Source organism: Folsomia candida, unplaced genomic scaffold (genome assembly GCF_002217175.1).
Source record: "Folsomia candida strain VU population unplaced genomic scaffold, ASM221717v1 Fcan01_Sc042, whole genome shotgun sequence".
NCBI lineage: Eukaryota > Metazoa > Arthropoda > Collembola > Entomobryomorpha > Isotomidae > Folsomia > Folsomia candida.
The window spans coordinates 700,509-722,223 of NW_019091234.1; the positions used below are offsets into that span (position 1 = coordinate 700,509).

Consider the following 21,715-nt stretch of genomic DNA (forward strand, 5'->3'; position numbering starts at 1 on the left):
CCATCATCCCGGCCTCATCCTCCCATTATTATTATCTATTCCGAGACCTATTCCAATTTCAGATGGATTCTCCTCTCACCCAACCGCCTCCACTTTCCTCCCTTATTTTTCTCCCTTGATGACAATCCACGTCAACATTCATCCGCTCCACACGCAATGGCACGACCAAGTGAAACGCATCAAAGAACGCAAGTCTCACACTCCAAGCAACATCTTGCAAACTCACTTCCGTAGGCATTACAATATCTTGCTCATTATGCTATAAAATAAGCATTGAATTAATCGATAAGTTTCCAATGGCTTTATGAAGCTATGCTACACAGCAAATGAGAAATGCAATTGCTACTAAAAATATTGTATGGGAGAACTAAAATAATTGGAGTTCTCCACCTTCTTCTTGTGCACATTCTTCTCGTCCTCCTCGGTCGGATGCAGACATTGAGCTCATTGATACGTCGTACTTTTTCCAAGCGAGCATATCCAGTGGGAGCGGAGGCAGTGGCTTTCTGGTGAGATGAGTGGCTGTGAAAGTGTCTCTTGTGTTCCTCCACTGGGAGTGATCTCGAGGGGAAATTGGTGAGGAGAGAGGAGACACAAGCTTTAGCAAACCGTGCAGAAATTAAATTGATTTTATTATTATGAGTTTTCTCTCACTCAGTTACTTTGTGTGGATGGATCGTGGGTGTGGGTGCCATCAGCCTCTCACTCACGCCGAGTCGCCTACTTCTTCCTCTCCACAGTACTTCCAGTCGCATTTTACTACCACACTTTGTCTCCAAACCCCAGTTTATTATGGAATATGGAGAGGATAAATTTGTGGGTGAGACTGCATAAAATTTTATTGGTTGCTCTCGCTTGCTACACATTCAGCTTTCTTTCTTTCTTCCTCTGAAGGTACTGCTGTGGTCGTCTCGCTTTAAAGAAAATTTAAGTGGTGGGCTGTAGTATGCGTACGAATGGACGGATAGGCTGCTTCTGGGTGCCATTCATTGGTGAAGAAAGAGTAGGAAAAGTTGAGCTCTAAAGGAAACAAGGAAATTAATTGGCCCTTTTTGTAATAAATTAAATCCACTGCCGCTGCGTGCTATTGGGAAGAGCGTAAAATAGCTCAAATATCCATCCTCAAGCCCAAACTGTGGCTATTCAACAAATGCGGAAACCCACTTTGACAATTTTGTGCAAAGAAAATTATGGAAGACGGGCTATACGCATATCGAAGGGTGGACTCGAGCAGTGGTGGGAGTCCGAGAGGGATGTTTGCCTCGGGAATTTTATGGGAGTGACAGTCTTCCTTTTTTAATACTAGGCAAATTCCTCTGAAATATACTGCCGATGATTTCAAGTGACAGAGAGCAAGCAATCTACGCGCTTTTATTACTGGAGGACTTTCACCATCAAGAAACTCGATCTGCTCCTTCCTAAGTATATCTACACACCTCTTCCATTCTCTGACGGCAGACATTGTGAGCACCAGGGTTTTAAATTATTCCGCTGAATGACACCATCAATAAGGCTCTTCACCCACTTGCAAAAAATGTCGCTAGCACAAATAATCATTTCAATTTGGTGCAAGTGCATCTGCAGAGCTAATAAGTGGGTCCTTTTGTCAAGTTGCATAAATATTACGTCAACCAAGTGAGAGTTGTCTGGATAATTCTGGTATTTTAAAGATTTCGACATGGTAAGGTGGTCATATCACTTGAACTTGGAATCTCTTATGCACATATTTAATATTTTAGGCAGGGATATCATTATCGCATTTTCTTTGGAGTGTTGCGAGGGTGGGAGGTGAAAGGATTGAGATTCTCAGATTCAGACGAATGTCATCCGCAGACAAATCGCTTCGCACGGAACCATGTGTGGTGCGTGCGAAGCGATTCGACAACTCTTTCATGTCGTTACGCATCACACTTGAATTTATACCTTTCTCTCCCCGACCACTTTCTCCCGTGGTTTTTTCTTCTTCTCCGTTTTCCACGCGCTCGTGGCATTGGCATTGAATTGGAATGCGAGTCTGGATATTTACACCCACACCCAACCCAACATATCAACTCCGTCACCTCAGAGGAATTTTTTGATGAGGTAACCCGAGATGCGGTGGACGTGGACGAATGCATAACTCGAGAGAGTATATCTTACCAAGGCGTGACCCAAGAAACCACTCGTAATGCAATAACGAAGGGTCGCAGTTGAAGTGTCTGGTGCAAAAAATCATTGGTGCATTTCCATTAATTTGATTAGTAAGGAGGCTTCTGCACGATCATTTTAGTTGATTCTGGAATTGCATTTGTTACGAAATCAAGATTTGGTCCACCCACGCGAAGAGCGAATTAAAATTCGTCCCTCATCGTTTCTCCCTCCAAGAACTTTGACCCAACTGCTTGCATTCCTTTCTTCGTGGTCTTCAATCTGGGTAATTCTCTCAACGTCTCTGTGCTGCAAATGTAGCAACGACGCCCCGGTCGCCGTACTGCCTGCCATGCACAATCAACGCCATAAAATACCCCGGTGAGCATTTCTCAATTCCTTTGTGGTTTCTCGAAACATCTCCCACTGCTCCACCAACTGGATTTATTTGATAAATCGTTCGAAATAAGGAAGGTTTTTCTCAAAATTTCGTATGACCACCTTCGTCGTCGTCGACTGGGATGCATTTATTTGGTTATGCGGAGTCTCCTGGGGATGCTTTTCAAGTCGTCCTATCTCATGTCTCACACGAATAGATTTCACCACGAGGAGTGGAGAAAGGCAACAAAGGGAAATACTGCATGTGAGGAGGTCCCAGTCGCAATATGCGCCACCATTCAGTCACTTTCTCTGTCCTTATCAAATGGAATCCCACTTGTCGAAATGAAATGTTTGCTATTTGTGCGATGTTTGCCTTTGGAAAGAGTGGGCATAAAAAGGTGCAGCAGCAGCAGTGGTGGGCATGTCCAGGCAAAAGGTGGGAGACACGTGTGTGTGGAATGATAGATAAGGAAAGTGCAGAGAGAATTTGTGCAGTGGGAGAGAATTCACCTTCTCCACCCCAATCTGAATCTTAATCTGTGAAAGGAAACGGAAATGGAAATGGGGGAGAAAAACGTGGACATAGGTGAACACAGGTTGAATTGTGCGTCTGCGATGCTCAGAAAAAAATCCAGAATTTATTAGAGCCAGGCGAATTCGTATGCCTCCCTAAATCTTCATGATACAAGTGTGGCGTGGCTAGTTGAAAAATGCTCTGGCTAAATTTATTGATCATTGTGAAAGAAAAACCTACGCGAGTACGGCGATTGAATTCTAATGGGAGTCAATTACTATTATTTTTTTTATTCGAGTAAATTAAAAATTAAAACTAAAGATGTGAATAAATACTGGTTTACTCCTCACTTATTGAATACGTTCCAAAAAATAATTTACTGCATTTGATTCCACGCCAATAAAATGACTTCGTCACATGCCTCGAAATGAGGCGTAAATTATGTTAATTAAATTGAACTAATTCAATCTGCTTACGCAACCTAGGTACGCACGCATATAATGGTTTAACTTACACAAACAAATGACTCCAAGGACGGGTTCATGCTCTTTTCTGCCAAAAACTTGATACCACGAGTTGCAAATTACGAACCGCAGTTTTTAACTTTGTACATTTATTTCATTGACAAAGCGTGCAGAGCAGAAATATGTAGAAAACTGCATGTTGCTAAATGAGGTGTATGTGTTAAATGTTTAAAGCAGTACGTGATAAGTCTCAATAACATTAAATTAGTTGCATTATTAACACGAATCATACAAAAGTGAGCATAAATATTTATTAATTTTACAATGTTTTTGGGAGCTTATTTAGCAGTGTTTACAACTATTATAACACTGACAATGTGGGGAGATGGGCGAAATATGGATATTAACATAACGATAAGGACATAACTATCAGGTGAATAAATAAAGATTAAAACTTAAAAATCACAGGTTCCGTCCAACCCACATATTTGCCAGAGTTGGCGTTCGTCGCTGAGGTCGCAGTCACCGACTCGAACCCAAGCCCCGTCGTGTAGTCCAGGGGCACGCATACAGCGCCCCGTCGACATCTGCACCAACTGGTACGCATTCGAGGAGAGGTCCACGCGTCGAAACACCCACGACATGCTCTCCTTGTCCGGATTGCAAGGACGCACGACGACGTGGTCATTGTACCCCATGTCCGCCCCCACGCACTTGTCCAGCGACCCTGCATTCCCCATCAGCAAATATCCTCCTCGGTTGCTCTTGACCAGTGAAAACATTTCCTGCTCCAAACCTTTGATCCTAATCAATCCATTGCAATTTCACTTTTATCAGACTAAAAATTCACAATCGCACTGATAAGATAACCCACATTCGGGATACCATATACAAAGCATGACTCGTTTTTGGGCAAGAAAAAATAAATAGGTATTGACCAATATGACGACTCACCGCTCATCGTGACACTTCCAAAGAACGAGTTGGTGCTCCCTGGTTTCACCTTGACGCTTCCCATTTTCGATTATCAAGCATCGCCCAGATTTCATGTGACCAATGACCTTTACCTTATCCAGCGTTCCCCTCCCTCCAACGTCTATAACGTTGCGCGAAGGTTCCCTCAAGTTCACGGCAGCGTTAACCACCGCAAAAATGCCGAAGAATAATGCTACCGAAAGGTTTTCCATCTTTGACCAATCCCGTATGTACTATTGGGAACCAAACTATTCGCAATAGAATTCGCTACTGGCAAATTTTGTGCGAATGTCTCATCCCCAAATATTGTGATTATTAAAATAACAAGCTATTGACGAAAGTTTCCCGTCGTGATCATTCATTGTGTTTACATGTGAATAATATGTTGACGTAATATGACAACAAAGCAGTGGCAAGACAAGTGGTTCAGGTTCGATTGTATTAAAATTAGCTTGGCATTAATTAACACATAATTTCAGGAAACTGGTGGACTCTGAAGAGTGAATGAGTGGATTGAATGAGTGAATACATGGATTGTGGTGAGCGAGTTGTGAGGTGAGACACATAATTGGCGATGATATGGAAAGTGTACATCCTGCACTCCTCAAACCACATCGCACAATGCAGCCCCTGTCTATCAAAACTTGCATGATAACCTCAACATGACATTTTCAACTTTAGAAATCGAATTTCAAGTTGGAAAATAGCACTGTGATGATGTCATGCACAGCGAGATGATGTAAAGAACAACCTTCACCCAACAAAACAAAAGTTACAGTTATCCAACAAAATTTTAGACAAACTGGTAAAGTTGCTTTATTGTTTGACATCATAATATGCATCCTAGATGTCATGTACAGAAGAAATAAAAAAATATTCACGAGTCAAGCACTTCAGATTCATAGTTGAGTAGTAATTTTTGAAAGAAATCTCGCATTTCAGTGAACGAGGGTCTCTCTTCCAGCTCTTCATGCCAACATTGCAACATGGTCGTTTCATATCTGTAGTAAATCGCCAGTTATTTTCATCACTTAAATAATAAATGAAGGGAAAAGTTGTATTTCGAATATTTGTACATTTCTGTGTTGGCATAAATAGGGCACGCAAGCCGATTTCCGTCGTTGAGAAAGTCAATAATTTCTTGATACTCGAGATTTCCGTATGGATCATCCCCCAACGAGAAAATTTCCCATCTAAAATTCGTTCATGTTAAGACATTGACTGACCAATAATGCATCTTCTTGAAATAAACTCTAAACTTATTATTTGGTCACTAACAAAGTAATTCCGAACGCCCAAAGGTCCGATTTGACCGAGTATTTTTTCATTGTCAGGCATTCCAGTGCGCTTCCTTTGGTTGGCACAGGCTCCTGTGGGACATTTGGGTTTTAATTAACAAGACGCGTCATCATGATTTTACAGCAGCATGATTATTATTCCTCACTCTAGTCTTCTTTGTATAATCTTGTCTGGAATACAGCTTACGAGATAATCCAAAGTCCCCAATCTTGGCAGTTTTTGCTTCCGTCAACAGCACATTTCTAGCAGCCAGATCAATGTGCAGAACCTGTCGTGTCAAAAGTGGAATGACATTTCGTGATAAATACTACACAACAAGGATTAAAATTGGAAAGTCTATAATTACATCTTTTTCTGTGAGAAATAGCATCCCAGTTGCAATTTCTTTACTCCATTTGAAAAGTTGGAGTAACCAGGTCTGACTCAGCTCAGGAAATCTGTTTGAATTTCCAAATTCTCTTTAAAGTTTCATAATTCGTACCCGTTAAGTTATTTTTTCTCACCTGGGTTGTTGAACTCTTTCACTAAAATCCAAATAGTCTGGATGAAATTCGTTCGGTGTGAATGATGACTTTTCTTGAGGAAGTGAATCTTTTAGCGAAACCAAATAATTTTTCAGACTTCCGTTTGAGCAGAGTTCCAAAATAATGTAGATTTCCCCTTCGGATATACACAGCTACAAATTATTATGTAATACTTGGGGTAGTTAACAGTGTTACCACAAATCCTAAAAATGACTAACCAGCTTCCAAATTACTGGTGCAAGATCCAACTAGCTGAACTATGTTTGGATGTTGTCCCAAATAGGCCAACACCTTCAGCTCGTTCAAAATGGACTTTATGTAACCGCATTCCGAAAAAGGCTTCATCGTTTTGATGGCCACGTCTTGCCAAACTTTTCCGGAATGTTTCCGATTCTTATATTTCCCTTGGAATACTACGCCAAACATTCCATTGCCCAATATTTTCCGTGGCTTTATAGGGTCTGTTGAACCAAAACAATTAACAAAAAGCACTAATTTTCAAATTCATAATTCCCAAATGCCGTACTAAATTCCCAATCATCTCTCGGAATTTCCAAACTTGATTTGTAAGGAGCACAACAGGCCTGCATCACGCCGGGCGAATCCTCATTGTTGTCCACGTTCGAACAAACCGTGTTGGTGAAGCCTTTTTGAAACTGAAGAATTTCCGATTTGGGAAAGACGAGCCGTTCTGCTTTATTCGTTGGCCGGTAGCGTCTGCCAGCAAAAATGGAGATTCCTGTGACCAAGAAGACCAAAAGAACGATGCTGCCCAACACCCACGCCACAAGAGTTCCAGTCGACAATGACTCTTCGGCATTCAGTTCTGGACAGGTGCAGAAAAAGTTTTGGCCACGTCGAGTGTGCGTTGGCTATGCATTTCAGGGAAAAGTTTACCATCACGAATGTCAGATTACGTATGAAGCTGCAAATTCAACTTGTTTATTACTCACGACAATATTTGTGCTGTTCTTGTGAACGACCGTGAACGGGATGAAGTCCTGAACCGGATACTCGGGCGGTGCATATTCCGAATATCCAAATGCAGTCTCCATCAGCAAGCAGCCGGGTTGGACGTAGGATGACCTTATCACAGCGTTAGTGCTGGTGTTAAATCTGCCATTGTGGGGAAGCACGATGCCGTCAAAGATGCAATCTCTGCATTTTTCCTCTTGGTACAACACTGCACAAGTCTCGTTGAATGACCGACTCCGACAATCTTCATTTGCACAATAAGGTGTATCAACTTTCTGAAATTTAATTAGAGCTTTAATAAAATATAGTCTGGGAAAATTGGCGAGAATTACCTGGCATCCACAAGTTATGGACGTTGCCTCGTAGTCCAACTACATACAATTCAATAATTTAATACTTGGAGAAGTCCGCATAGTCATAAAAACCGTACAGCTAAAAATACTACAGAGGAAATCAAGTACCTCAAAAGGGTCCCTCGACAAGGGTAATGAGGAATTATGGTCCCAGAACCTTGTGCAGGATGCAGTGATGGCTCGTTTGCCTTTCTCGAGAATCGTCGGGTTTCCACAAATCTCGATGAAACAATTTGGTTTCTCAACCCCCACAAGAGCAGAGGCATTTGTAAACTTGTTATAAATTTGCTCAAAGTCTACGGAGGATGATATTCCTTGATTTTCGAACACGTTAACAACCGTTCTATTTCCATTACCAGAACCAAACTGGATGTGACCACATAATTCACTGGCGTTGGTAGGTACCGTTCTCACGTGCGAACTCGTTAGCATAACAGACACAAACACATAAATTTCCACCAACCAAAAATCTCGTACTGAAGATGAAGTCATTGTTCCAGATGTTTAATCCCAATTAGTAATAATATTTAAATATTCTATTGAAAATCTCTCATTTTGGAGCCTCATGATATTTCAAAGGTTTTAAATCTTTCCAAATCGTTTAATACACGAATAAGAACAATATTTACGTGCTTCTCCAGAAAGACTAAAGGAGCCGAGTTCAGAGAGAGCGAATTGGTAAACAGCAAAAAAAAACATTTGTAGTTTTACAGTCACGAAATTGATACTGCTGGCTCTAACTAATCTATTCTAACCTTTTTATTACTTACACGACAATTCAACAGCAGGAGGCTGACTTCTTTGTGATATGCGTGTATGTACATATGTACATATGCACGTAAGTAAGTAAGTTGCTCTCACAAAATCCTGGTCCATGCTAAATGGAAACAAGGAAACTGCATAATTGGATCAATTACCTATAGTACATTCAACGTAAAATGTCGTTTGAGTTTGTGGTTCGGCTCTGCGGTTTAATTTGTTCTTTAGCATGGTAAATTTTATTTTAAAACAGCATTGGATGCACTGCATTTCTCATGCACTCAAAACAGACATAGATTTAAAATGCAAAACAAAACAATTATTATCGAGTAAAAATTAAAATTCTCTTGGAGTTTCTGATAATATTTATTTCCGAGATTTATTGTAAAAAATGGCTTGAAAAAAGGACAAATAAACTAACTTGGGTTTAATCCAAGGTTAATCGGCATCCTATAAAACTTTAATTCAAATGCACTTTTGATAATCAGTGTGTATGTACATGTATCTGTAGTTTGTAGCTCTTACGACGTATGAATGTGCATAATACAGATGTGTGTGTGCAATTACCATCATTTCCGCAGGGAGGTTGATTACATATGTATTTAGTACATAAGTAAGTATGTACATGAAAAATATACATGAAGTTGAACATTAGATGCTTCGTTTAAATATTACCAAGAAGCCACTCCTTTTCTGCTGCTCCTTCGAGCAGGCTTATCGTCGATGACCTCTTGAGTCTGACCAAAATTACATGGAATTGAGCCATTGTATGAATGCATATGTATTTCTGTAGATTAAATTTTTTCCAGAGACGAGAAATGGGAATAGATGTCAATCCATAAATGTGTGTATTACGTAAGTGCTTACATGTAAAACATTGAGAAACCAAATATGCAACCGGCCAAAACTATGTACTCGCAACAATAAGAATCCAGTACAAAATGAATCACATGGATTTGGCAGTATGTCGCATTAATAATGGCATGCATGCAATCCAGTGATGTAATAAATTCCGGGAGCCATATTCTGACAGGTGTGACACTAAATGCCTACGTTTCTGGGGTCCAGCACCATGTGACAAAAGTCTGGTTGAACAGTTTACATTTAAACAATAAACCCAGGTTAATTGTGTGCTTGTAACTACAGCTGAGGTTCCATAAAATGAAATTGTGCATGTTTGAAAGTCGTATGAAATCTTAACTTATCGTTTTTACTATTGAAATCCAACTTGCTAAATATTTCATTCGTCCATTATTACTTTTTCATTTTAAAAACACAGCGTAATTATAATTTGCACAACATAACGAGAGACAACTCGAACAATGTGTATGTGCATATTTACTTGTACGATTTCAATAGGAATTATTCGCACCATGTCAAATTACCCTTACTAAATTACGAAAGAAAGCATTCTATGATTTAAATATGCATTGTGGATTTAGTGAACACATTTGTCGTCTTGGTCGAAAGTTTATACGACACATGGCATATCGTCAGAGAAATAAGTGCACGCAGTGCATACCATCAAGGAAGCAGAGGTAAATGTTCAACGAGCAAATGACGCTTTGGAATACTAAATCAAATTCTAGTCTAATTTACGATGCTTAATTGACTCTTTACTCCGGAAATTATAAAATTTCATGAGCAGTGCTGCTGCACATATCAGTCTGTACGACATTTCATACCCACAATATCACAATGGGCAGGCTCGTGACGCATTATAGCCACCATTTGCCTATTAAAGCAGGCAGGTGACCAATAACCTTGCAAATTTCACAGGTTGTTGAGGACTTAATGTATTCGGGGTCTAATTTTACATTCCGATTACATCAATACATTGGTTCTGATATGGTTCCAACTTGCCACATAAAATTTATCAACTCCATTTCGTGGTACAAAGTATTTAAGTATTGCACACTCAGTCAGTCAGACATATTTCGTACGTACGTACGTAGGTATTTACATATGTAGGAATAAGATTGTGGAGCAAGTTGTTACACGTATCGAGCCCTGTTTTATAATTTGACTAATAAATTAGCACGAAAGCCACAAACCCGTAATTAAATCTAAATAATTGACTCGAGTAATTTGTGGTTGTGAGAGAAAGTCTTAATTTAACTGCAGAATGGAACACCCCGAGCACTTTGTGAAAAGGAGTCAATTAAAAGTTGGCAAATATTGCAGAATGATAAGCTCTTACATCTTTTAGCTTTAGTTAAAAGTACATGCATACCAAGTTCAAGAATCCAAAAGTCACAAGCACACCCAATGAGAACAACATGGCAATAACACAGAGGCTGTCTATTTATAAATGGAAAACTGTAGTTGCTGAATAGTAGAATTATATTTATAACTAAATACTACATAAAGTTGGTATACAGTTGTAATCCAAGCAATATTTATACCCATATATTTATACAATAAACAAAGAAATCTGTATTCGAAATTTATCTCAGCCCCAGAACTGATATCAAGACGAGAAACGAATACAAATTCTGCGAGGAATTATTTATGTTTGGGAAACTTAGGATTGGAAATCTTCCATATACACTTCCCGAGTTATTCCAACGGGTTTATTAATTTCCTACCAGACGCCAACAGGAAATTGTAATGAGCTTGATTGATTTCTTGGATCCGGTTGAGCTCTGCTGAAATGTGCAAAAATGTGAAAGAAATGTAGGAATTAGGATAAACGAGACCGGATATTAAGCACGCCAGAACCTTCATGCTGCAGGGGAATCAATTAAGAATGTTTGGTTCAGAATGTCAAACTTGCACCAGTCTGAAATTTCTATTCAATTTTTACATCCTTCTCATAATTGGTTTTCAATCCTTCTTTCTACACACGTTCGATGTTCGTACCCTGTGTGGGCACACAGATTTTTCAGCCTGCAGAGCATAAATAAGTACTCATTTTAACGAGGAGGTTTTTTTAGGCAATAATTCCTTCGTCTGCTCTGCTACTCATAATCGTAAAAAAAACTTTGAGGTAGAAACATGATGCATATTCTCCACTGCGACTCTGTCAAAAAATAATAAGCATGTGAAATGGTAATAAATTGCGGCAAAGCCCCATAACGAGTCACCAAAGCAAACTTCTTGTTTAATTTCAGCTTTCTGACTTGTATCAACATCGCATCCACAATGCTTTCTCCAGTTTATCTCTCGCAGACAAGGCTTAAAAATCCGTAAAACATACGACGGGAAAATTACTGAGGTTTACTCTGGAAAAGAGCAAGTTTCATCCTAATGACCTTCTCATTTATGATGAACGATCCTAAAACATCAGATGCAGTTGCAGCGGTTTATTCCAGAGCATGCAATGAGTGAAAATGGGATAGAAAGTGAGACGGACTAATAAGAGAGGTAGACAAATAATGTCTTTTGGGCTGAGCCACCCAGCCAAGCCGAGCCGAGAGAGAGAGAGTTGGATTAAGAAAATAATCCACCTCACAAAGACATTTAAATTGGAAGGGGAGCTTTTGTGGATAAGATTACTAACCAACCACCACCTCCGCCCATGATCGACGATAATTGATATCTTCAGCCCTTCTCTGCCACCGCAGCCCCTCCAACTTTCTCTCTCCACGCACGGCTGCGAGAGTGTGGCGGAAGAAGCAGGAGGAACAGGAGCAGCAGAACAAAGTAACAAAGTAAGTATTGGGGCGGACGAGATGTGATGAACGAGTAACTCGAACCTGCACTTGAACCCTTGTTATTCCTCGCTGCTTGGATTTCTTGGGACTTTGGAACAGTCAGTGGTTGAATGTTTTATTACTGCTGGACGGGTGCGTTGTGGTGGATTATTCACAGAGTCCGTTTCCAACACGGGGTATCAATGTGGTTGAATAAATCTGGAGGGATACTTTCCAATGGGATTCGTGAATCGGTCCAACTTACGGAAGTGCACAAATCGTACTTTGCTTTCTCTTTCTTCTGCAGAAATCAAGTTCAAGTTTAGCCGAAGGAACTGAGAGTAGGAAACGAAGACAAGAAATATGATGGGGATTTATGCTTGGAAAACTTTGGATTATTTGCGGCTGGATGGGAACGTCACGTCCGATAAGTCGGATTTGAAAGGGAATACGACGACCTCTACGCATTTCCTGCACAGGGTTTGGCGGATACAAATTATGAATACGCACACATTTAGACGGCATCGTAATGCGTATACGTAGAATGTAAAAGACGTGTAAGCTTTTCTTTTCATTGGGAGAAGGTAAATAAGCCCACTTGAAAGTCTATTAAGCGGCTGTTGTAGAAATAATAGGAGTTTTCCAGCCAGCCAGCCAGCCAGCCCCGTCACGACAAAGAGACACCCTTCCCATTCAGAGCACATTATTTAAATCCAATGCATATCCTTTTGAGAGGAGATTCTTGAATCCGTCGCGGATTCTTTTCTTGTTGCCTTCAGCGTAAAAACTAATAGGGCATTACATCGTTTGTCTCAAGTCTGTAATGGGGAGAAGGCTGCATCCCTCCTCCGTCAAGACAAGACTTTTTCTTAACAGAGATTGACGGTTGGCTGGAAGCAATGAAGCGAGAACAAATATGAAATGAAATAGTTTTCCGTTGAGATTCCCAATCCAAGCCTCCGCTTTTCTAAATAATACGTACATAAAAGTACCATTGAATGGGAATCGGCGATGAGGGGAAATTTCGTGTCGATATGTACACAAGCGGGATGGAGGAGGGTGAAAGCTATGATAGAAGAGCGTAAGAGAGGATTTTTTTCCATCGCTTATTTTCTTCTCTCTCTCTCTTACGCAGAGCACTCCCATTTCGGAGCGATTCTTCCTCCTCTCGCGCTTCCCGTGGGACAACTTACAGAGAAATCGAATCAAGATGAACAATTAAAATGTTGATTGAAACCATCATTGATGAATTCGAGATTTTATTCGTGTTGATCTCGTGAATTTTATCACACATAAATCTGGCCCACTTGGCAAGGATGGCGCATGGAGGAAACATTTAGGAAAGGCATCAACATATTCATCTTGTGCTCTTACGCACAAGGCGAGATAACGCAAAATGGCAAAAATGGTAATGAGCACACTTATTGAGCTGTTTCTCGGGTGAGAGTTAAGACCATCAGGGGAATTGTGGTAATCGAATTGTCTTTGCGGGGATGAGGCGAGTGAGGCCGGGATAAGGTTGGCCCGGACGAGGACAGCTGGATACATGCATGCGAATGGATAATCCGGTGGGTGGCATGCACACGACGTAGATTTTGATAGCCTTCTTGTTGGTTGAGATAGTATTTTTTGGCTGTGGGGAAAGTGGCCGTGGGGAGCTGTTATTTACATACTTCTTCTCCTGCCCTAAAAACAAAACATTTTAGCCCAGGTTGAATTTCAAATTGGAATTGTTCAACAACCGCAGCCCAAAAACCGAGGCTTTCCAATTTTTATGTTTTCCAGATCTCACGCGAAAAGAGTTATGACGATTTTTTAACTTATCTATCTATTTCGATATCTGGAAGTATTTTGGTATCAACTCGAAATAGTGTATACGTTATTGAATCATAAAGTTATTTTGCACTCTGTCGATTACTATAATCTTCCCATTTCCTGATTCCATAATTACCTTCCAAAGAGTGGACCGAAATTGTAGCCTTTGATCCAGTGGATATCCATGTGATCTCATCAAAAGATAAGTCTTCTTCACATTATCCGAGGCAGATAAGTAGAATTTTTAGATTGGAAACTAATTACGATTTGTCCCGTTTTCAAAAAGTTACATCCTGTCTACCGTAAAGCCCGCAATGAAAGGAGGAATGAAGCGAATTTATATTTTTACTTGTTTTGGCACATTTATAAAGAAAGTTGGTGGAACCATCTGACGAAACGGTGGTTCTTCTGCTCTCTGCGTTTCCAAATAAAGCAGGAACAGAAACCGTCAAATGAAACTCTGTCAACCTTAATAATGAAATCCTTTGATTTCCTCAAAACCCAATAGCGATTTCGAACACAAAGGAGAAAGTCTCCACGCTTTCTTCTCGTCCCCTTGTGAAACTTTCAAGAATAAAGAACGGCCATGGCAGCCCATGCACGGCCACATTCCAACCTGGGAGACACAAGAAGATGTCGAACTGGATCCGTCTGTGATGATGAGAGCACCTTCGCATCCATCCTCCACGCATTTCACTCTCATTACTTCATCAAGACAAATTTCTCAATCCATAAATTTCCGTAGGACAAGTATTTATACTTGGAAAACCGACATTGTAAAATTTGGTGTACAATGTCTTAACAGATTACAATGTACATATGCGCTCAATATGAAGTAATATGCCTGTCCGACTAGTGAGGCAAGTGAAAGTTTAGAACTAACTGCAATATGTGTCGACTTAACTAGTCTCTGATGTCATACGATACGAGAGAGCTGAAGGAAAAGTGCAAAGAATGCCAAAAAAAGTCCAAGGACGAGTCCCTTCAGATTTAGGGATTTTTTACCATGGCCAAATAAATTGTACTTTTGCGGGTGCTTCACCAACCATTTGGTCACCTTCAATTAAATACGCGACGATTAATTTAATTTCAGTTTTCGGCTGTTATTATTTTCGAAATGCAGTTTGAGACGCAATTTTCGGCGTTTTTCAAGTTTTGCTGGCCGCGCATGAAAGTGGTGAGCGATACAATATCTGGCTGAACCGAGGAACTGAACTCATAAACGACGCGTGGAACCTAAAAACTAACGGAGCGAGGGAAATGTTGATTCAGTTACTGGTTCTTTTACAATGAAGTCATCATTATTTTACTCCCCAATACTCAAGCCTTCCCAGCCTATATGCTACATATGTCCTGGTGGTGGTGGGCTGGAATGTGAATATTATCTCGACTGTGTGTGCACCACCCGCACGGTTTTTATACACTGCTTTCTCCCACATTCCCACAAATATGGGAGATAAAAGTGCACAACTAACAAACTTATCTCGATTACATGAGCACAACTCTATTCTATTAAAATAAAGCTGGCTGCCAACAAATTCCGGACTCTGTCCTTCCTGTTTTGGGTCGGTGGGCACTAGGTCAGAGGAATACGGAACGCAAATAATGCATTTTCTGTCCAGCCGCTGACTTTCTCTCGCAATTAAAGAGCGCATTAAAAAGAATAATGTTGCAATTTGCCACAGATTCATTAAACGAGTTTATGCAGTATTAAACCTCGTGGGTTAGTTGGTCTTTCCAGTCTGGAATGCTTATTCAGATGATGCACACTTATGCTCGTCTGCCATGCATGACAATTAATTAAAAATACAGTACAGCCAAACTTCCTCCACACATGACCTTTTTTAAAAGCATATATTTTTGGGCAAACAAACACAAAATTAATGAGAATTGGTATATTTTAAGACATGAACTTTTGGCGACTATTTTTAGGAGAGTTACTCATGGGCTGGCATTATTTATATGTAAAAGTAGTCCGTCATCCGTGTGTGCATTTTATAGGAAACATTTAATAGTTGGCCGTTGTAAACAAGCGTGGAGTTTGATAATAATTGGTGGTGCCATGTGATGAGATCTAATGAGCTTCGTTCCAACCTTGTCGCCAATTCCAGCCACCCCGCCTTATGCAACGTGGACACGAAGGGGTGCAGCCGACTTTCCCCTCATTACCACACTCGTTAGATTTGCCATGCAGGGAAAAAACGGCTACCACGAAAAGTAAAACAACGAGTCGAAATCTGAGCTGACTTTGAAAGAGTCTCATTAATATTCTCGCGGACAAGACGAACAAGAAAATCCCATAAGTTAGTAATCTTAAGTTTCCAAGTGCGTGCACATAAATTACTCCGCTAGTGGCCACTCCACTATCTCACTCCGATCTACTAAATTGTCGAAAATGAAAATTCCTCCAGCGGAACGGAAAGAAACTGCGGAATACATATCTGCTCCTGGTTAGTTAGATTATTACTCAAAATTAAGCTTAATCCTGCTCTGATATGGCATAGGGCACGCCGTGTGTACATACTTTTTACAAGATATGGCCGTGGTGGGTCTTGCTTGCTGGAACCTCGTACATTGTGGGGCAGGGATAAATTAATCAAAGTTTCTGGAGTAAAAAGGACTCACAAAGAGCCCGACATTATGAAATTATATCATTTCATCCAGTGGCTTAATGAAATATGAGAGAGTTCTTTCGCTAATTGTCTTCTCGAACTTTGCACATGTAGCACATGTCCATTTGCCACCTAGATTCGAGGCCCGAGCCGCCCACCATTTCGCCATTGGGAAGGAAGCAGTGAAGCGTAAAATGCGTTCCTCTCTCTGTGTAAACACTTCATTTAGATCGTAATGAATGAGACTTTGTTAAAAATCCACAAACCTTTGGCCGACGGCAAAACTTCCGCTTCACTCTCTCGAACTTGTTAATTTCCTAGAATGTTGATGTAGATATGTACAAATACGTTTCTCCAAGTCGGAATATCCATTCATGCAGCGAATAATTACCAATATTGCAGTTTTACCTTTATCCGGAGACACTTTATTCATTATTTGAAATTATTATTCTGGAAAATTGTGTGGTAGCATTGCCATGATTTTCGACCATTGAGAAAATTGTACAGGGCAGAAAACAATTGTGCTGTCATTATGCATACGATGGTATATGTACGATGTATGTACATAGTCATACTTATTAATGACACCTATTAAGCACGAGCGGTTTTTGCGTCCCTTCTGCTCATTCAATATTTGCAATGTTATTTATGCAGTTAGCGATGAATTAAATAAATAATTAAATAATGAACCGGATACACTACACAATTAGTTAATTGCCAGCTTCTGAATAATTTACGAGTGGCCAAAACATTCTCAATGAAAATTAAAACAATGATCGTGTGGTATGTGCCTACACTATTTCTGCCTTGCCACCACGCTTCGTAATGCTATTTAATACACTTAGGAAATTTCTCCACTCCGATATTGCTTGCACCCCACCACGTTCCGTCTGCCCGTGTTCTTGTAAAGGAGGGAAAGTCTGGAAATTAGCGGCGTAAGTGGCAAGTTTTTCATAAAGGGCTCTGCACATCACGACCAACCAACACCAAAGCGAGATTACATCACCGCACTATTGTAGCCTCACAAAGCACCAAATCTATCTATCCATCGGATCTTGCTGAAAACATGATCCATCGAGTAGAACAAACCTAGCAGAGCGATGCACATCCAATTTCCACCCTCTTTTTTTGCTTTCGACTCGGCTGTCCTGTTGAGGTACAAAGTGTAGGGAATTAATTCGAACAAGGTTGAGACACCGCAGGAGGAGAAAGTGTCTGTCCATGTGGAGGATGGATATGCAGGAAGATTCACCTCCTCTGCATCCTCCCCGAGTTAATTCTTCTGATCCATCCAAATGGCAGTTCTAGGTGATTTTGAATTTATTACGTGTGCAGTTGCGGAACCTTCTTGGCAAAGTTCTACTCATTAGAATCATAATTTACAAATCTGACAATGGAGAAAGTTTGGCGTACATTAGGGAAGGAGGGAGGAGGGGGAGTGATGTCGTGACTAATAACTGAAATGGAACCGCAGACAACTTTCTTGGGGCAGGCAAGGAGAGGAACAACAACAACAGGACAATACAGCCTTCCAGTCCGGTCTCACTCGCTGTCACTGCTAATGAGCTAACTCGACGGAGGATCTCCATTGAGTCACCGCCACCCACCCAACCTCCCTCCATTTCCACTCAAAACAACGACCCAAAAGTGTCCGAGTTAATTTCCCAGACAAGTATCACTCACTCGTACGTAGTCAACTTGATGAATGCAATTTAAAATTGGATTACGCCCGAATGTCGCAACACGTCAATTACTGTAACGTGCAATTCCAGGGGATGAAAGCTTTCGGCCCAAGTTTGGACGAATACAGGCTTCTTTGACGACTCTCCTGAATGGTGACACGTTCAGAATTACGTCCGTTAAACCGTTGTTAGCAAATGAATATATTTATACGTGTACGAGAAGGCCTGACACACGTGAGGTTACGCAATCCCAAAAAACCGGTCGCGGCTGATGAAAAACAATGATTGGTAATGGAATAGAAAAACAACTGCTCAAACAAAAGGTCAAAACTACACTCTAAGAAATCCGGTTACAACAGGTGACAATATCGCGGTGGTGATGACGGCTGTCAACAGGCGGTGGTAACACCGTCACCATCAGGTGATATATTATCACCGCGAGTTTATCACAAAGCCGTGACAAGCGGAAGCGAGGGGACACTGGGACAATGTCCCCACGGTTCCTCGATTTCCCCATCATCTGCCCATGTTATATAAACCCCTCCTTCCCCTATTTTACAATGTTAATGTCCCCAGATGTCCCCACGCCTTCCGTGGCCAGTGACAGAATGGAGTCATATATTGTCATCGCCAGGTGATAGTAAACATACTTGGAATATATATTTGATTCAACTTTCTGTAAAAATCTGACTGACTTCCTCTCGTCTGACGAAATAATGCTCCTTGCTTAGGAGTTATCGGAGAAAAAGTTCCATAACTGGATTTCCAGGAATATGTGACCATTAAGGACTTTCCTCTGTCCATTTTGGGAAGAAATTCATCCATGCAAACTTTGACGCTGCTCCCACGGGAACCTTGCCTATTTTTAACCCCCGTCACAACTTGGCCATACATATTCGAACGGAAGCTGACCGGATTTCGTACGAATGGGCAACCTCGCACCGCCCACAACGGACGGACGTCTGTGTGTGTCCATTTCTGATTTATTCCCGTCTCCCCAAAATAAAGTACAGACAAGGCAAACAAGGTGTGAAAGAAGCGGAGAATTTTCTAGGGCGGCTGTCTCAACGACGACGACGCTGTGACAACGACGGGGTTCCAAATCGTTCTGATGATTGAAGGTTAAATTATGTACCCATCGCTGAATGAGTTACATCCTTCCTTTCCAACTTGACCGAGTTGTGCTTCTGACCTGCGATCGATGTGCATATGTACGAACTCCGTGCAATATTTTACATATGTGGCTCACAAGTATAACCGCCAACTATATAATCTCTTCAGCTGTCATCCTGCATATTAGGCATGAATTACGGGTATAAAATTACAGCATTTCCAGTCCATAATGGGGCATCGCGCTAAATAATTGTCGAACCTGCTACAAAACTTTCCTTCCCAGAATCAAGATTCTTATCTGCAAAAAACGAGAGTTCATATCGATTGAACAGAATCACCAACCAGTACAACTTGAGTATTCGTACGTATACATTAACCTCAGCCTCGGTCACTGTTTGCACACCAAAAATGGTTGTGACAACATTTAAAGAAGGCCGAAATTTGTATTGAGTCAGTAATTCAAATTCACCAAATTGCAGTTTGATGTTTCCCTTTCAGCTTCTTTGTGGGCACCCTTCACCCACTTGTGAATAAAAATATTTGGAAGAAAGCGAGTCAATTAGTGCAAAGTGATTGGGCTCGAGAGCGGATGGTCCACTTCCCACGGACAAATGGAACAAAGAAGAATCTCTCATCCATTATTGTACTTGACCGATTTCGGAGTGGTCACTCCTTCCCCACTGCACCGCGCTAATGGAATGTCTTCGAGCAAAAATAAAGTGACAATTCTGAGTGATTTTCTGTTTGTTTTATGAGCTCCACATTTTATTCTCGTAAATGTAACGGATTTTTCTTAAATTAGGGAAAGTGAGACGGGTAGGTTATGCCGTTACACACTCCTTGGTTTATGCACAAGTCTTCTAAATGCTGGTATCCGCGTGAAAACTGGATGGAGAAACGCCATAATTTTCAGCTTAAAAGTAGTATCGATGACGCATAAAGACTTGAAAACATTGCGTTGTTTAACTGCAGTAATATTTACGCAATGTTTTATAAGCCGTGTTTAATAAGTCATGGCTGATTACATATTTTGTCGATGTTTTGATACATTGGAAATCCTCACCATATCAGCAGAGTGAACTTTTGGAGTGAGAAGTTGTGTGTATGTGGGAAAACAGGATAACTGGCTTTCTCCCCAAAAGAGAAAGTCGAGTTGGTCGGTGTGGAGTTGGGAAAAAGGGAATGTTGGTGGGGAATCAGGCTCAGTCTGCAAGTGCATTGGTGACTGCCAGGAATATCCTCACTCTTTCCTCTTCAGCCGGTGCTTCTACTGCTTCAAATTCCCCTTCTGCTGAGAAGAGTATCGTTTCCAGGCTAGGTGAAAAGTGGGCTTGGAATTAACGAGGCAAACCTCATTTTAACTTTTCCACACAACTGACAAGACTCATTGTCAACGGAAATCTAACAATCTCAAAAAATTCTTCAAGTGTTATAATGACGAAGAAATAAGACTTTGTGAAAGCCAAGAATCATCATTTGATTAACAAGGAAGTGAGTGGTTCGATTCAACAGTGACAAACATTTGGACAAAAGCTATTATAAGTTATTTTCCCTTGGCCCACAATTTACTCAGGTTTTGAACAGAAACTCGTTATAATTTTTAACAGTGCGAGGGAATATCGGTGATGTCTCGTGTAGCGTGAATTTACAAAGTTTTGTCGCTCTAATTGGCTGGAGAGAAATTGGGAAGGGGAAACCTCGAGTGAGAAAAGTGCAACTTTTTCGCGTATGTATGGATCTTGGAATTTAGAAATCTGAATTTTGATTCGCACCAGGTTGGTTGCTGCTGAATCGTGATTGATTGTGTGAGTGTTCCTTTTTTACTTGCTGATAACCGTTCTGACCCGAGGGGATTTATTTCTTGGCCCATTTCTTCCTCCCACGAAAGCAGGCTCTCTTTTCCTCCTTCGTCGTCTCTTATTTATTTCATGTTACTTTGAAAGTTTGAACTATAAACAGAGTGAGAGCATAACCGTTCTTCCCAAGTGCTAAAGGCTACTTAGAGCAGTAATAATGAATCACGACTGAACCGAGGCTCCCATCCTCTTTCTCCTGACACGGTTTGTTTAGCACTTGGGGTTGCCACTTTGTGGTGCGTTTCTGGCTTGAATTGGTTATGTTATTGTTATGGAATGGACGCGTTTCTCTCTTTGTCTCCCAACCATCCCAAGCACATACTCAAACGTAAAAGTTTGTTTATTCCATTAAAATGATCACTCTCGTACGTACGTTTTCTCTCCTCGAATTGTGCAGGCTGGGAAAGAAGGGCTGAATTTTGTTGCTCCATCAAAAACTTTGATGCTTTCTATTCTATTCTCTGGACCCATTTTTTCACCCGCATTGATCTCCCAATCAAGGTTTGCATTCACACACGTAACCCAAATTTCTCACCGACTAACTAAGCACGCTGGCCGTAATGACTCAGTTGATGGTGGCCATTTGTAGGATTAAATTATTAACGAGATAATCCAATTCTAAGTAGATTTT

At 40.8% G+C, this 21,715-nt stretch overlaps 3 protein-coding genes across 4 annotated transcripts in view; 1 reads left to right on the forward strand and 2 right to left on the reverse strand.

Moving 5' to 3' along the window:
* Positions 1-3,775: 3,775 nt before the first annotated feature.
* On the reverse strand, positions 3,776-4,748 carry LOC110861533. Its single transcript, XM_022110664.2, has 2 exons — positions 4,441-4,748; positions 3,776-4,290 (listed from the first exon to the last, which is right to left on the reverse strand). The coding sequence occupies exons 1-2, from the start codon at positions 4,671-4,673 to the stop codon at positions 3,942-3,944; spliced, it is 582 nt and encodes a 193-aa protein (XP_021966356.1). The 5' UTR covers positions 4,674-4,748; the 3' UTR covers positions 3,776-3,941.
* A 485-nt stretch (positions 4,749-5,233) lies between these two features.
* Positions 5,234-8,815, reverse strand: LOC110861447 (receptor-like tyrosine-protein kinase kin-16). 2 transcript variants are annotated; one of them, XM_022110555.2, is made up of 11 exons: positions 7,721-8,796; positions 7,592-7,630; positions 7,238-7,534; positions 6,811-7,156; positions 6,503-6,745; positions 6,264-6,420; positions 6,107-6,197; positions 5,906-6,028; positions 5,740-5,831; positions 5,538-5,654; positions 5,234-5,462 (listed from the first exon to the last, which is right to left on the reverse strand). In XM_022110555.2, exons 1-11 carry the CDS (start codon positions 8,102-8,104, stop codon positions 5,339-5,341), a joined length of 2,013 nt encoding a protein of 670 aa, XP_021966247.1. In that variant the 5' UTR covers positions 8,105-8,796; the 3' UTR covers positions 5,234-5,338. The 2 variants fall into 2 exon arrangements, with proteins under 2 accessions (XP_021966247.1, XP_035700653.1); XM_035844760.1 differs by lacking the exon at positions 5,234-5,462 and having other exon boundaries at positions 5,545-5,654; positions 5,947-6,028; positions 7,721-8,815.
* Positions 8,816-20,451: 11,636 nt separating this feature from the next.
* The window catches only part of LOC118433125, an 85,188-nt gene continuing 83,924 nt past the window's right edge, over positions 20,452-21,715 (forward strand). The window contains exon 1 of the mRNA XM_035844756.1: positions 20,452-21,033. The gene's annotated coding sequence lies outside the window, so the exon portion shown is untranslated. The remainder of the gene's footprint in view (positions 21,034-21,715) is intronic.

Bases quoted from the DNA above. Each gene is read 5' to 3' on its own strand.
- LOC110861533 (XM_022110664.2), bottom strand. From the start codon at position 4,673: ATGGAAAACCTTTCGGTAGCATTATTCTTCGGCATTTTTGCGGTGGTT. The intron at 4,291-4,440 runs GTGAGTCGTCAT...TGGATTGATTAG, and splicing joins TGGAAGTGTCACGATGAGCG to GATCAAAGGTTTGGAGCAGG.
- LOC110861447 (XM_022110555.2), bottom strand. From the start codon at position 8,104: ATGACTTCATCTTCAGTACGAGATTTTTGGTTGGTGGAAATTTATGTG. The intron at 7,535-7,591 runs GTAATTCTCGCC...ATTAAATTTCAG, and splicing joins CCATAACTTGTGGATGCCAG to AAAGTTGATACACCTTATTG. The intron at 5,655-5,739 runs GTTAGTGACCAA...AACGAATTTTAG, and splicing joins TGGGCGTTCGGAATTACTTT to ATGGGAAATTTTCTCGTTGG.